Consider the following 16,476-nt stretch of genomic DNA (forward strand, 5'->3'; position numbering starts at 1 on the left):
AAAAAAAGGCCTCTGCACTGTCTGAGAAAATCTATTCTTCAGCCGGTGTTTCACAGTCAAAGGTTAAAGCAAAGCTTGGAAATAAATTGAATCTTACTGGTCACTTGGTAGCTGGAGAAATGAGAGGCCTGACCCATGCGCAGTGAATCGATATTGTTCTTCAAACAAGTAATGAAATTTCTATCAGATTATAAAATGAGGTCAACGTTTGACAAGTACAGAGAAGGAGATCATACGGCCGCCACAACATCCGTCTAATAGCTTCCGCCTTAACTGTTCACAGCACAGAGTCCTAATATTTATCCAATAGCTTCCACCTTAACCCTTTCCCGACACATAGTCCTAACATCTAATAGCTTCCACCTTAACCGTTCACAGTACAGAGACCTAATATTTATCTAATAGCTTCCACCTTAACCCTTCACAGCACAGAGTCCTAACAACATCTAATGGATTCCAGCATTCATGTGAAATGTCCTCTCCGGAAGAGCAACATGGTTTGACCAAGGAAGAACATTGCACCATCTAGCTAGATTTGCTCCTATGAGGTCCTATATAACCGAGGAATTGGCTACAAATGGGCAGGTTCTCTTTATAGTAAGGGGACAACTTCTCATTTAGAAATAGATAAAGTAGTGGCAGCTCGGATCAGCAGATTGGATATCTGTATTACTCTATATATCTTTAATGTATATTAAAAAATAACACTATGCCCGATATTTGACGTCCTTCTTTGCCCAATTTACAATTGTCAATTTCTCTGATGAAGAAATGAAAATTATCCTGTAACCCACGAAAAACGTGCCGTAAACATGATATAAAGCTGTATTGGTAGAACCCCAACCAAGACGTACTTCATCATCCGCCTGCTGTAGCCTAGCGACCGCGTAACGCCGCACCGTTGGGTTCGTGAAATGAGAGGAGAGGAGCTCTAAAGAGTCTTCCACGTCCATCGGTTTCCACTTTCCCAGAAGCTCCAGAGCTTGTTTGGCTTCCTGAGGTAAATCCCAGTTGACACATTTTAGAAACTTTGTTAGTGCCTGAAAAGAACAAAAAGGTCATTGTTAAATCACAAAAACATCGAACAAAACAAACAATCTAAACATAAAGCACAGAAATACAACAAATAATACAGTAGACATTGATGTTACATCTACTTGACTTTAATGAATAAAAGAGAAACAAAAGTGTGAATCACTAAGAACCATCAAGGTTCTATGCAACTATCCAGTAAAAACACCACACAGACATTAAATATATAGAGCAGCTCCACAGACCTTAATAAACGTCGTCCCTGATTTTCAACATATTCAGCAATAGCAATGAAGATACTCGCAATTAAAGAAGCGTTCTTATGACCAGCGTTGTGTCTTACATCAGTCACCGGGCACAGATATATTATCCGCCACTTTAAAGAATAATAACTGTCGTGCATCAAGTGACTTAATGAATCATGTGACTTATGCATCATGTGACTGGTGCTATTTAAGTGCAGGATGTTCAGCATTACACATGGGGCCCCTGAAGTTTGTATCAGACTTATTCACAGTAACTCCTATAATATGCTGAGATGTTGCTTTGTAAATTTAAAACTTCTTAAAAAAAGTTTATAAAAACTTTAGTGACCATTGTTTACTTTAAAAGGGGCTGCTGATTTATTTCTGCCCACGAACTGAGCTTTGAAAACATTTACCTGTTAACTATACATTGGCTATTAGAGATCACAGAGAAAAATATTAGGTTTTACAACTTTGAGGGTAAATTAAAGAAACTCCCAACTCTGCATTATCATAAAGTCCCAGCCTAATTTACATCAGGGGTGTTTCCATCCTTCATCTATCCAATCAGGCGCTACTTTCACTACACACCTCCGAGCCAGGCAGGTGAATAATACTGACCTTCTCTTGGTTTGTGAGGTAGTATCTGAACTTCCATACCAGGTCCTGCTCCTCGGATGTCAGCTGTTTGGTTGGCGGGTAACTGACAATTATCTGTACATGAAAAACATGAATGAATTGAAATCTTGTAGATCTTAGTGATCCAGATTTGATAGGAGTAATAGTAGTTATTTGAAAACATTTTAGGCCCAGACACTGCCGACACTTGTGTTTTCTATCGCCACAACTTTCATGGTAATAAAGAACCCCACAATCGGATTATTTTACATTAAGCCCCCCCCCAAAAAGTATCAAAACAGTTGGTGGGGGCTCTGCAATTCCTGCGCTAGAAAGCCCCTGGCGCCTCAAAAACCCCAGTGTTAGTGGCACTGAGATTCTATAGAGGTAGATGGGGGATTTATGTAAGAATATTCCCACTGCTGACTATTTATCAGTTTGCATTCAGTGCAGGACTAGAATTCCATTCTTGATACATTTATATTTTATTAACAAGTGATATTTCACAAACTGAAGACTGAAGAGACATCACATTATGACTAATTGCTTAACTTTTTTATGTATTAAAGTATCTTGATGCTGTCTCACATCTCACTAAATACAAATGCCCAGACAGACATAAGTCATTTTTACATATCTTCTTCTTGTGGCTGAACACATAATTAGACATCATGGCATTGTGTAAACTGCTATTGGTGGTCTCTATGATAAGGCTATAAACATCAGCAGAAGATAACACTACAAGATGACGACTCACGTTGAGCTGATCCCGCGTGGCAGCGTTCGGCTTCAGATCATGGTCTGAGGGGCCACTTCTTAGGCTTCTGGCCAGTTTGTGGTGTTTGCTCTCCACCAGATTTTCCTACAAAAATAAAAATGAAAACACATCTATAAACAAGATAGAAAATATACCCGATAGTCCAGCCCTCCCTTTCTTACAACAAAAACCCTCCTACAAGATATGGCAGTCACATTAAATTCTAATCAGTCCACACTACTCAAACTGCAGCAGACAAAGTCATAAGACATGTTCCACTCACTTAGCAGAATGTAGAATCTGACAGTTTCAAATAACAATAATAAAAATCAGTTCCTGCAAGAAACTATCTGCAGGGGTGGGTCAAATCGGTATACAGATTATATACACACACATACATACATACATACATACATACATACATACATACATACATAATGAAGGTCCATATTAATAGGTACTAGGATGAATAAATTCCTTTCTGGGAAAAAAATATATTGCAATAAACTGGGTATAAAAGTGGAAACACGATAGAATATGTAAGCAGTGCTGTTATGAATGATAAAAACAGAAGGCACATTAACTACAGGTCTACTTAAACTATTTCAGTAATAAAAATCACCATTGTAAAAAGCACACAATAGTTTGTATCAGTACTTCTCAGTTGCAGTCACCGCACAGCTTTGACGATAAATTGTAGAAACATAGAATGATCTTCAGGTTTGTATTATATGGAATGATCCTGAGAAGAGGGAATGCGTAGTAAGTGCTGCAATGTAATGGGGACTCACCATAGACATCTGGGGGTCGGGAACTCTCACGATATCGGCACTGGTTGAAAATGAACTTAACTCGTCTCCGTCCTACAAGAGATCACAGTTTAAATGGTAATTAGTGTCACATTAGAGAGTCCATCAGAACAACACAGTCTTTGTTCAGTGCCATCACTAAGTATCTACAGCGTGTCATAAGGGCACCAATTAGATGTATTCTATGTTGTCAAGATGAGAGTATAAATCTGATATGATGAAATAGAATATTGAATTTCAGGGTCCAAATAAAACATTGCATTGATACCTAAATGGACCTGATTTTCAACTCAGATAAATGTTGACCAAATGTTTTTAATAAGGAAACAATTAGCCCAGTAGAAGGTAATTAGGTTGAGGAGACCTGCTGAAGATATGCAGATCACAGACATCCATTGTTTGGATCATGTATCCCATGTAATCACAACGAACCACTAAATGTAAATGACAACAGCCATATGCCTAGGTGAGATCCTTGTAGACAAAGATAGCACTTGAAGACTGTCTATAAAGATATACAGAAATATGAGCTTCAAAAAGGAAAATTGCACCCAGATTTCCCAAAATATGAACTATGAAGACAATTCATACTGAGGAGCATAATGTCAGGTACTGGAGGTATCCGGGAACAGTTATAATCACATATCTTTGGAAAAAACAGGCAGTATTTAACTTATGTGCAAAACAGAATACTAATGTGCACCCCTTGCATTGTAACATGGTTTTGTCCAGGAGACTGAAATAAGAAGTTTCTCAAGTTAAGATCCTTAATGAATCAGGCCCAAGATTATTATGTGGGGGGGGACAGAGCTGACCTTAAGTGCAGCCATCTACAACTGCCGTCCACGTGTCATAAAGTTTCATTATTTACCATGTTCTAATTAGAGATTAGCATCACTTTACTTTTCTATATATTCATCCTGCAAAATAAAACTTCAATTATTTGTAGATTTGAATTAGTTAAAATGCATGCACCTTGCTGTACTTACAGATGCTATTTCTAAGTATCTGCCTAAAGGTGCGCTCACCTGCAATATATTATTCACAGATTAGGTGAGATCTTACACAAAAGATCTTTATTAAACAGACGTGTAAATCCAGGTTTTAATATTTTGCTCACAAACAACTGTATCGCTACGTATGTGGGCAGAGTAAACAATTATAACGGATTGATCTCTTTTGTGCATGATCACCATCACGTTGATCGGACTTAAGATAGCTGTGTGTACAGATCGCTCAATCAACGATTGTGAAAAGATATTTCAATTCATAGAATTGTTGTCTGTGTGGTACCATTTTGTGGGCTTAGCCAATAATCATGAGACTACAGCCTAGAAACCGTCTAATATATCCACCCAATGTCGATCACCGATTTTCACGTAACTTTTTGCTACCATGGTGAAGTCCCGCAGACAGAGGGATAAATGTGAATTGTTAATGGGGTGGTTTAACCTAAAATTAATGTTTAAAGTTCAGTGACCCTTTAAAAAGGGACCAGTTAAGTTTTCACATCTGAAGAATGGAATTAAAAAACACACTGCTCAGTCCTCTTCTGACTTCAGTCTTGTTAAAATCTAAAGCGTAATGTTGTACTTTTTCCCCTCTAGCACAAACAGCCACAAATTACAGCCAAAGGCTAGTGATAAGGAGCAAAAAGCTAAAATTTCATAGCATGTGTCAGTTATTTACAAACAGCATGATGCACTATTGTGCTCCTCTGTTTTAAACCAACAATGAACTTTTATGTTAACTAAAGGACTGCAAGACTGTCACTCAGACTCCGCCTCCAGGGCTCTTCCAGAATGAGGCACCAAACAGAAGAGTTTTTCAATACTTTAGCAGATCGGATTTAGTCGGGCGACATATATCCAATATATATATATATATATATATATATATATATATATATATATATCCGGGTAATAACCTAGCTTTTTTAAAAATCTGTCTGCAGTATGTTAACAGGAAACGGCTTCTGGGATCCAGCTAACTGGGCTCAGTCCCAGTACTAAAAAATCCCCCATTCCCTCTTCACCTTCCCGGCTTCCTTGTGTTGCTTTATTTCCAATCCTTGCTGCCTTCTTTACCTTGTTATAAAAGCACTTAGATAAACCGATTACGAAGAAGCAGCTAACTGAATATTCTGATCATACAGTAAGTCTTGGAAATAGAATTTAAAACATGCATCATGTGGGCGCTGAAGGTTATTTCACAAAATGATAAAAGGGATTATATAGCTTTGCAGTTTCACACCAAGCAGAAGGGAATATAAAAATAAAAATGTACTTCTACGAATACATTAAATCGTTCCATGGTAAGTACATTTTCACTCAGTAAACCACAAGATACCAGAATGATTCCAGACAAACATTAGGAACAGAGTAGAAATTATTCTGCATTTCTCAAGCATTTTAATCTTTGATGTACAAAGAAAACAGATTGGGGAATAAACCACAATCTCATTGGTCTCCTACATAGAGCAGGTTCAGAGGGGCTTACATGTGTTACGGAGGTCAGCTTAGTGAGGGAACACTACAAGTACATTTTATTCCAGTGATATAATGGGATCTCTGGGGGCACAGACTTTAAAACCAAAACAATTTGATTTTTAAACTTGAATACCGGGCTTTGCGAGAAGACTACTGAAGATAGCTGTATTATGAGATATATTCAAGAAGTTGCATTGCTTGAGCGATTTGGGGCCCTATTTCTAGGCTGCTCTTGGAGATAAAGTGGATGCAATTTAGTTTAGGTCAGACATTCTCATGTCCTGTCTGAATATAGCAAGTAGTGAGCTTCTGAATAGCAGAAATCCGAAACGAGAGCCATCCCAAGAACATGCTCATGAGGGCTAAAGCAAATAAAGACACTTTTAACATATCACATGGGTAAATTATACACATGAAATAACCGATGTGTAGGCGCAACTAATAATTGCAGCATTTGGTTCTTTAGAGAAGATTGTTCAAGAGGGTGATGCTTCTCTATTTTGTAACACCGCAAAGAAAGTGCATGTCTGATTGGCTAGTCAGTCTCCAAGGTAACAATGTTCTGTTAATCTGAACAGGGTACAGATTGGCGAGTTCATAAAAAGTGGTGGGGCCAGTAACATCTAAGCAAGGTCAAGGCTTTGTACTCTAGTCTTTAGCGGTTGGTATCAGAACGTCCGCAAGAGGTCAGATGGGACTTCAGCCATCTGAAGTGAGTGTGGAATAAGGCTGGGTACACACTACAGTGTTTTCAGCAGATTATCAGACCAATCAGCCCGATATCGCATTAGTGTGTACTCATCAACGATGAACGATTATCGTACCAAAGCACACTGCATTGTTTCATTTGACTTTTAAACCGGACTAAAAATCTTGTTCAACGATGGAACAATGTCGTTACAATTCTGCAGTGTGTCCGCATTCACAACGGCAGTGTCCATAGATCTCTGTGGAGTTTAGTGTCACAATCTTTTCAGCAGATGGTTATGACAGATGAAGAGCACAGATCTGACGGTAAATATTGTAAGAGTGTTTAGTGTGGGCACATGAATTGGTCAAGAACACATTGTACTTGACCTACATGCTTCATATTTGAAAACTCAAATTTTTAAGTGTAGTTGTCCTTTAATTTGCTTGTGAGCCATTACTAATTTTGCGACAGATTTACAAAAAGCAAAACCACTCTGGAAATTTTTTTAAGTTAAGCTCCCTCCTCACCTCAACTAGTAAAACAGCGAGGGGGAGAAATATCCAGGACCCCACAAAGTTTGAGAACTAGACATCCCCCGTCGCCTGCTAAGAGAAATGTCATCTGCAGGAAGATTCTGCTATTTGGGGAAGAGGGGTCAAAGTTCAAATATAAATATCTAAATGATTCACACACATACTACTGGGTATAAGTGACTGGTTACTAGGTTACATTAATCTGACCAAAAATCTGATTTGCTAAGGTTTACAGAATGACCTTGCTATTTACACACTACAGAAATTTCAACCAACTTTTTATGCCGAGCGATTTTACATGTGATCGATGTTCCGATCGCTCGGTCCATGGACTGCATACACACTAGCCTTGTTTAGGACGATAAAGGGAAGAGCGGACGTCCTTTTAGCGACTTTTTACAGCCATGTTGTCGTGAGCAATGACTGTAATTTCATACTCACTGTTGTGGATCGGTCGGAAGTTTATACACACTGCACAGCGGAAACGAGATTAGAACGAAAATATTAAACGGTACGACCAACCAAATGAGGTGACAATCGTCCATTTGGGCAGACTTTCGACCATCGTGTCACTGCACACACTGACCCGAGTTTTGAACAAGCGGTCGTATGTCAGCTGATTTAGCCGATTATTGGATGAAAACTGTGTAGTGTGTACCCAGCTTAAATCTTATGCGAGACACACGTATACATTTATGCGAGATTGGAAAGATGTTGGCTTATTGGAAATAACTGGCGATAGGCATTAAAACAGAATGTGTAACAATCAACCCAAAGATAGAAATGTGACATTACTGAAGACAGCGAACACTCGAGGGTCATTAATCTTCAACAGAATCCAGTGAATGGTCTGGCAGTTCGGCCATTGTGTTGCCGCTGTATCATACATCCCACAACAATCTGTCCACCTATTTGTCATGACATGATGGGAGTTGTAGTTCCACAAAAGCTGCAGAGTCACGAGTGGCCTAGTTTAGACAACGCCTGAAATATATATCATTCCTCCGTGCAGTGAATGGCCTCTCGCTGGCTGCTTGTGCTGGCTCACACGGACTTCCAATTATTCTTTTCAACTGAGCATGACATGGGAATACAATTCCACATTGGTAACATGAAAAATAAATGCATTAACACCTGTGCGCTATCATTTATAAGCAGCACCGATTTAGCTGTATGCCGATTGGGTGATCCGTTTCCCAATTAGCAGAAGACTTCGGAGTGTTCCCAGAGAGTTAGACATCATGAAAGATGTAATTTGTACCGAGACCCCAGCAAGCAACATTTGCAGCAGATTGTGACCACATGAATACATCTGATCGCATGAAGCCACAGACAGTATACTTACTAAGACATCATTCTGTTACGTATCAGAAAGATATTTTTTTTTAGAAGGAAATTGAGAGACAAAGTAACTCTGCAGCAACATGGGAATAAAACACAGGATTGGTTGCAAGTTTTGCAGGGTCAGTTATTCCCAAGACTACGGATGGGGCCACAAATAGTCCAGCCCTGATTTGCCCAAATCCCGCCTATAGCCCCTAAAATGCCCACTTTTAAATGAAAGTCCACTCATTTCTGTAAAATCCCATTCTTTTTCAGCCACGCCAAAACAAACACTTGACAGCGCTAGAGCAGCCCGCTGGGGGCATGACCCCAGCCCCGCTGAGCTGTGACCATGCCCCTTTGTGACGTGGTCACGTCCCCTGTCCCGCTGCCAGGGACAGACGTGTTGGGAGACATTACTACGTCCAACTGAGCATCAGGCACATACGTCCCAACTGTCCCTAACTTCTAGGGACAGTTACAATTATAAAATTGTCCTCGTTTTACAGTACTGACCAACTGCACGATAAAACCTCTTCATTTATAGATTTGTTTAATTCTCACAACCTGCATTAGTTCCATGGATTTTATAAGCAGTTTTTAGCTGAATAAGGGGAAGTTCATTAAACATTTTTAATGTGAGGTATTGTAGTGAATCGAGAGCCTCCTAGACAGGAACTAGCTGATATAATATAAAATCCAAACCACTCAGACATGTCCTACCCTTGATTTAGTAAGCAGTGGGGGGGAAGTATCTAGACATCTCACGGCAACATAATGCCCCCCCCCCCCCCCCTAATACCACTGCTCCAGTCTTTAAAAAAAAAATATGTAACCCCAAATTATTTAAAAAAGGTAATGTGACAGCTGGTGATCTATCAAAACTCGTCTAATTTGATGTAATTCTCTATTCTGAATTTCTGAATATTGTATACCGATGTTTCCCAAGAATTTATAGAAATGTAAAGAAAAAAACAAAAAACAAAAACCATTCTCCTATAAACAGGATGGGGATTTAAGGAAACTGCTCCATGTGTTCCTGTGCTGAACAGAATTTCTAGCTATAGATTGGAGCACATTTTATCTGACTTTCACAGTTTCCATAAATTCTCATACGTATATTTTCCCCCAGACGACACCAGACCCTCGAAGAGGCGCACTGCAAAGGTGTCATCACATCAAAGCTCCTATTATGTTACAACTACCCCTTACATTAATAATTATTATCCATGTTTATTCTAATACTGCTCAGTTTAGCCTCATCTTCTGGCTTACAGTAATCAGGAGGAGCTGCCTGTATTACATGTGGCACGTGTGTGTGTGTGTGTGTGTGTGTGTGTGTGTGTGTGTGTGTGTGTGTGTTCGTTCAGTTATTACATTTTCGGTGTAGTTCCCTACAAATGTAGTTTCCCTTAAAAGTGTAACGGTAGTGAGCACCTACTCTATATTTAGAAAGGAATAAACTTGTTTCACCCAACTCCTTCTATTGGCCAATGTAAACCACTAATCTTCCTCCAGATCCCACACAAAAATCCAGGCGCACCAGTACAAATCGAAGAACACGAAAGAACATTTCGTGCTAAATCTCCTCCACAATAAGAACTTCCATCCAAATAAAATACAGATATGGGATTTATTACCCAAAATTGGGACAGGGTTTTCCAGATAAGGGATAGTTCTGTAAATGAAGCCTAAATTATACTAAATGAAATTTAAAAATGATCCACGTCTGTGCAATTGAATTGTTTAGCAGAGCTCCTCACAGTGCCCGGGAAAAGAAATTCTCCATGATCTTTTCCGTGTGTATGACATTATTATCAAACAGCAGAAATCATGCCTGTTTTCTTCCTCTCTAGATAATGGGGTTTTCGGATAAGGATCCCATAGTGGCACAGAACACTGAGATAAACAAGCCCGTTCGCTGCTGCGAGGAGACATTTATCTAGTCATAAATGACAAGTAATCTCCGGCCGCGCTGTTTGTCATCGCAGACAGGTGACAAGGGCACAGCTGCAATCCACTTCTACAGATTGGACAGGTGATCTTTTAACCGTTATTGAAAGTGCCAAACGTCCCCACTGACAGACGCTATATTATTTGCAGACGCAGGAAATGGGTCAGGAGCTTGTTATTAGAAACCAGAAAAATTAGTCAAATATTGACACAGTGGGGACACAGATATGTTATACTGACGTACAGATTCCCAACCTGGGGCTGGATACATTGTGTAGTTTCCAAAGTACAGCAGTCTCTATAAATGAACATTTCTTGCTACAAATGTTACACCTATAAAATATACAAACGTGTAAAATTGATTCTAGTTTACTAAGACATTTAAATTTAAACTCATTTGGGGGGTATTAAAATGGTGTATGGGCTAGAAAATTAAATATGCCAGGAAAGAATTAAAAGGCTTAAAAGCAACACTACCCCAAACTGCAGCTTATTAGCTCTACTGACCCCCAACCAGTCAACCGCACCCCGTGCAGCCATTTCCCCAAGGACCCGGGGCTAGGTCTCAGTCTGGCTAAAAAACAGACTGTGTAATGCTGGGGAGGGTGGGTGTGAGCAGGAGGACCAATGAGAAGTCCTCCCACTTACACACTCCTGATATTAGGGATCTATCCTGCGGTCCCACCTGGGGTCATGTCTGCCCCGTGGGAGGAAATGTTGGGGGAACGGAAGATTTCTAAGACAGCCTAGTGCCATGGCATGGCCATGCCCCTTGTCGGGGACTTTCATGTTGGGGAATAAGTAGAAGTGCGAGAGTGCCATTGTTCTGGGACCCCTAAAGAGATCAATTACCAATAGACTGTATTGTATATCTAACAATGTACCAAGAACAGATTGTGTGACTCAGAGATTGCACACCTCTGGTTAAGAGGAGAGAATAGTAAAGGACACACAATCTATTCAAGGTGTTCTACAACAAGAGGATATACCGGGTGATTTATGGAGAATTTGGTCGCATTAGAGCAGTTTAATATCAGTTTAGTATTTTCCTGAAGTAAATGATAAAAAAAAAATAAAAAAATTTAAAAAGCAAAAAGTAAACATTGCTCCACTCTTAAAATGCAATTCAGCGGGTCTATATATCACACAGCAGAAATGTCACAGGGTTGGAGAGGAGAGGTACCCCAAGAATTAGAGAAATGACCCCAGACATTTATTAGCAGTCAATTTAAGGGCCTCTTGATTCCCGGCTACATTATAACCAGTGATTTTGGTTAGATCCACTGTTTATTATAGGTCCGTGTACTTATCGATAAACCCTGATGTGCAAAATAAATCAATATACAGGAATATAGAGATGTGTTTGACCTCACTGCCAATAATTATGGAAAAGAACGTATGGCTAAAGAGAGCGGGTGTGTAGTACAGCTTGGCGTCTTGTGATGATGTCACTGGAAGTCTTTATAATGGACTTATAGAGAAATAAATATATATAGGTACAAAAGTGTTTTCTGTACATTCTATGGTAGTATGAACTACAATCATCCATCTGACCTGCCGCCATTGTTCTTGTGTGATCAGAAATAACACCACCCATGTCTTACTGCAGTTAGACGGGACAAAGAGGATGGGAGGGAAGAGGGAACAGAAGGGACCAGAGTTCTTGCTGCTAGTTATGCACAAAGAAACTTAATATCTCCCAAATAAATGCCAACCAGCCAGTTTACTTTTACTACTGCATCTCATGCCAACAAAGAAACATCTTCAAATCCCTGATGGGAAATAAGAATGTGAGTAAGAGTCATTTTGTAAAACAAGAGAACTTGGTTGTTGTCAGTTTATCTGTATTTGTGCAGATCGATAACAAACCTGCTGTGTATTTATATTCAGCTTGATGTCACAAGCAGAGAACACACAGGAAACGTTGTTTACAAAGCCCTTTGATATTAAGAGCGTAGAGGTCAGATGTCCAATACGCACCAGTGTGTGATGTTCTGATGATCTCTACGGTTCTGTCATATTGATCCTGTAATAAGGGCCACTCATCATGCCAGTCAGAGAATGTGTACTGAGGAAGTACAGAGGAAGAGGCAATAAAACAAATAAATGAAGAGTATTTCTACAGATGGAGAGTAGCTCCTCTATTAGTGGCGTGATCCAACCCCTGAATAATTGATGTGTGCCAAATTATCCTATAGCCTTCTATGCAAGGTCAATTTACTAAATGAGCTCCCATCTAACAGTGATATATAGAAGAAAACAGATTTACCAGTAAGTAAATAAATGTCCCTACCTGTCAGAACACAGAGATCAGCAGAGCTGATTCCAATGCCAAAAATATGGCCGAGTCAGGCATCCTACTGCCCATTACTTATACCAATGGGCCTATTATTGTGCATTCTATTACTTCTGTTCCGTCAGCTAATTTGCATAACCACGCCTGTGACTCGATGACTTATAAATAACTTATTTGTGGCTGGATCATGTAGAAATAATTTTTTGTAGAAATGTATTTCAATCAGAGGTGCAGGCACCAATGTATAATATGAAATGCACTTATCGTGTTACATTGGGATGTGTTTTGTATGGAAGCGTCATTATTTGGGTTTGTAACTTTGCTAGAGGAAGTCTGTTTGCTGATAGCAGGAAATGCTAAGTAAGTCTTTATGTGAAGTGACAAACACCTGTTTACCCAGCAGGGGGCCGCTTCCTGGCTGTCTGGCTGTCTGGCGTGGCTGCATCTTAAATAATGCAAGCATCAAGTTTTAGCACATAACAGAGTACTGTAAATATTGTTCACTTTGCATTGCATGCAAATCCATGTTTGGGAAATGTATATCGTATCCGGATACTAAAAATAGCTCAGACGTTGTGGCACCATCGCGGATCAGGGGGCTAGCTTACCCCCTGGCAGGAGTTATGTCAAAACTGTATAAAAAATGAGCTGCTTGAACATGAAATGGATCATCATGCTTGTTCCATCTAACCAGATCACTGCTACCCTCAATCAGTGTGACTGCAAATATACATCACTGGTTTAAAAAGACCTGCTTGAAAACATCTTCCATGCTGAAAATTCTGTGACCTACAGATTAGACTCAAATTCGAATCCATTTCCAGCTGTCTGAGGTTTGGACCCAGCATCCAGTACCACCGCTCTGCCGCTACCCAGCAGCTCTGGCCAGTGTGATAGGCCAAGAGGGATCCATCCACAGCAACCATGATCCATAGTAAGTGGTCAGGGGTACCAGCAAGGGGTTACCCTAGCAGTGACAGTTACCCAGAAGGAACCCAGTACTGGATGCAGCATTTGTAAGCCCCTCCTACTGCAGTTAGAGTATTTGGGATAATAAAAGGGAACGATGGCAAAGTAAGCCCAGCTAGTTCCCAGCAACAACAGACAGGACGGCATAGGCGGTCCATTCGCTCACAAGGGCTCTATAATTTATGCTGTAAAATGTATATTGCAACTCTCCACATGGCTAACTATTGCTTTGACTCGGCCCCCCCAGAAAAGGGTCCCTGGGAATGTTATTTTACAATGTTGGCAACTGTGCAGTGACTGAAGACAATATGGGTCCTAGCAGAAATGGCTAGATATCTTCATGGAAAATGTGCTGATAAAACGCCAACCTCCAAGTGCCCCACATGAAGCCCCCGCTGCTTGGTAAGAGAGGGATTTCTTATTTCCTTCCAGAACTGGGTCCAGAACATTGTGGACCAACATGTGCTGCAAATTATCAGGGAACGCTACAAGATACCTTTCCTTCCCATGTCTCCCCCCTACCCCGCAGGGTGTCCCGCGGGGTAGGGGACACACTTGCACCAATACAATTCCTGGAAAACTTTGGTTCGAAAAAGGTCAGCAGTCAGTGTGCTGTCCAATCAACTGAACTGTCAAACTCCGAGCAACAATTCTCCTGGCCCTACAAGCAGTGAGTTCTCTATGCACAGCACATGGTGATAGGACACCTGGGTTTAACCAGTTTGTGTACAGATCAGTCTCCTTCCCCAGTAAAACATAACAGGACACTTGCGGACAATTTGTCGTGACCACGTGTAAAACAACATGACAGACTCATTACCCTTCGTTTAATGCTTCACCCTGATAAACGATCAAAAAATGTTTTCCAACGGTAAAAGGTCAGCCAAGGTTAATTGCTGCAGCCTAAACGCCTGTTTCTCTGTGTAATCAGTCCACACTTGTCTCTCCGGGGAACGTGTTAGAATTCAGCACTGGGAAAATGTCCCGGTACATATATGTAGCAATCATTTCTCTATATATTGAGGGATAATACATTTACACATAAGACCCTTTCAATCTGCTGAAAACGGCATTCAAAATAGGATGACTAGTTTCCTATAAGCACATTCCCAAAACAGAATTCTAAAACGTAAATATTACATTAAATATGTTAGAATGTTGATGGACCCATTTCTCATAGGGTAATGCCCACTACCAGTAGAATAGATTAAATCGGTCTAAAACGCACGTTAGTATTCCTGCTTTTTATTTGTTTTCCCAGCACACAAAATGAAACCTAAATAGAAAATGATAAATGTTTAATACTTCTATGTTCCAGTGTCAAAAGAGCCAATAAGATCCTAAAATAAGCAGGTCGATATGTTTTAACGAATGATCCGTTTCCTTTACTTCTAACCATCCTCCTCAGGGACTGACCTATGTACCCCTTCCCCTTCTGAATATCTCGCCTCTTTATTCCTTATTCCCCCATCATTCCTGCGGGAACACAGAACGGGTTACACCAGACATCAGCTCTCACACATTATTGAGGGTTACCCGTTAGTGGTTAGTAAACCATAAAGACACCATCTGATTTACAAAACACCATGACACAGGTAAATAACAAAAGTGCACATCTCATATGTCACATGGCCCCATTCAGTAAGGCCCGCAAAATTAACGTATTGTGCGTTTTTGTTTTTTTTTAAAAACGCACATAAATCGGGGCACACACATTCGTATTCAACAAGGAGCGTATGTAAAGATACATCTGTTGTTGAATACGGGTCTAGCTCCGTTCTGCTCTAACAGACAATACACTGCAGGATACATCCAATAGATACGTGGAATATAAAGTCCCAAAAGAGCGTACAGAATAAAAGATAGATAGATGTCAGATGCGTGCACTCGAGCTTGACGCGCCCTTACTGTACATTGACTACATGCATATGCCCCTTCCCCGCTGTAGTAAGGGTCCTTTGCGCTCAAAGATGACGTTGCTGCGGTCTCTGGCATATGGTTTGTTTCTGGGCATGCGCAGAGCAATTTTACGCAAACTATGGCAGGTATCGGCATTTACGTGCCTTAATGAATCAGGCCCACAGTGTTCAAGTCGTGGCAGGACGTTTATGGAGCGACACGTTATCTTTAAACCACACACATCTCAGGATAGATTAAATGCATTTGTAGGTATTGGAGGTCAGTCATAAGCATATCTAAGTATTAAGTTAAAATTATATAGCGCCACTCAGAGTCTGCAACACTGTACATAAAATATGTCCTCATTCACATCAGTCCCTGCTCCCTTGGAATCTAAACACAAAGCCCATTTTTGTCAACAGCCAATTAACCTTCCAGTATGCTTATGGCTGCGATTCCATGCAACAGACCTCGGTGAAATCATGCTGGACGGGACAGTCTGGCTATCTTTAGGTTAACACAGACGAGACTAGCGATCTCTAGGCCTCAGTGTAATGAAGGTAAACAACTACATTGCAGTATAACATCACGGATAACATAGTAACATATGTATTGATTAAAGTAAACATGTTTATATAAAGGAGCGTGGTACCTTCTCATAGTAAACTATTGCATACTCCTTCTCATCGCTCTTCACACACGGGAATTCCACCATCAGGTACATGAAGTTAGAACTGCGCTTTTCACTCTGACAAAAGAAAACAAAAAAGGAATAGTTACATAAAAGAGAAAATCTTTTTTAAAATGATGTCATGGCCACCGTAAGGTAAACCCCATCGGGCAATATAAAAAAATAGTGGAC

At 40.2% G+C, this 16,476-nt stretch overlaps 1 protein-coding gene across 1 annotated transcript in view; it reads right to left on the minus strand.

Annotated features, from left to right (window-relative positions):
- PIK3C3 (phosphatidylinositol 3-kinase catalytic subunit type 3) overlaps positions 1-16,476 on the minus strand; it is a 130,763-nt gene that overhangs the window by 78,670 nt on the left and 35,617 nt on the right. The window contains 5 exon segments of the mRNA XM_075186287.1: positions 855-1,040; positions 1,899-1,991; positions 2,653-2,757; positions 3,444-3,515; positions 16,267-16,362. Coding sequence (XP_075042388.1) covers positions 855-1,040; positions 1,899-1,991; positions 2,653-2,757; positions 3,444-3,515; positions 16,267-16,362 — 552 coding nt within the window.

The sequence above is a fragment of the Mixophyes fleayi genome, chromosome 1 (assembly GCF_038048845.1).
Source record: "Mixophyes fleayi isolate aMixFle1 chromosome 1, aMixFle1.hap1, whole genome shotgun sequence".
Taxonomy (NCBI): domain Eukaryota; kingdom Metazoa; phylum Chordata; class Amphibia; order Anura; family Limnodynastidae; genus Mixophyes; species Mixophyes fleayi.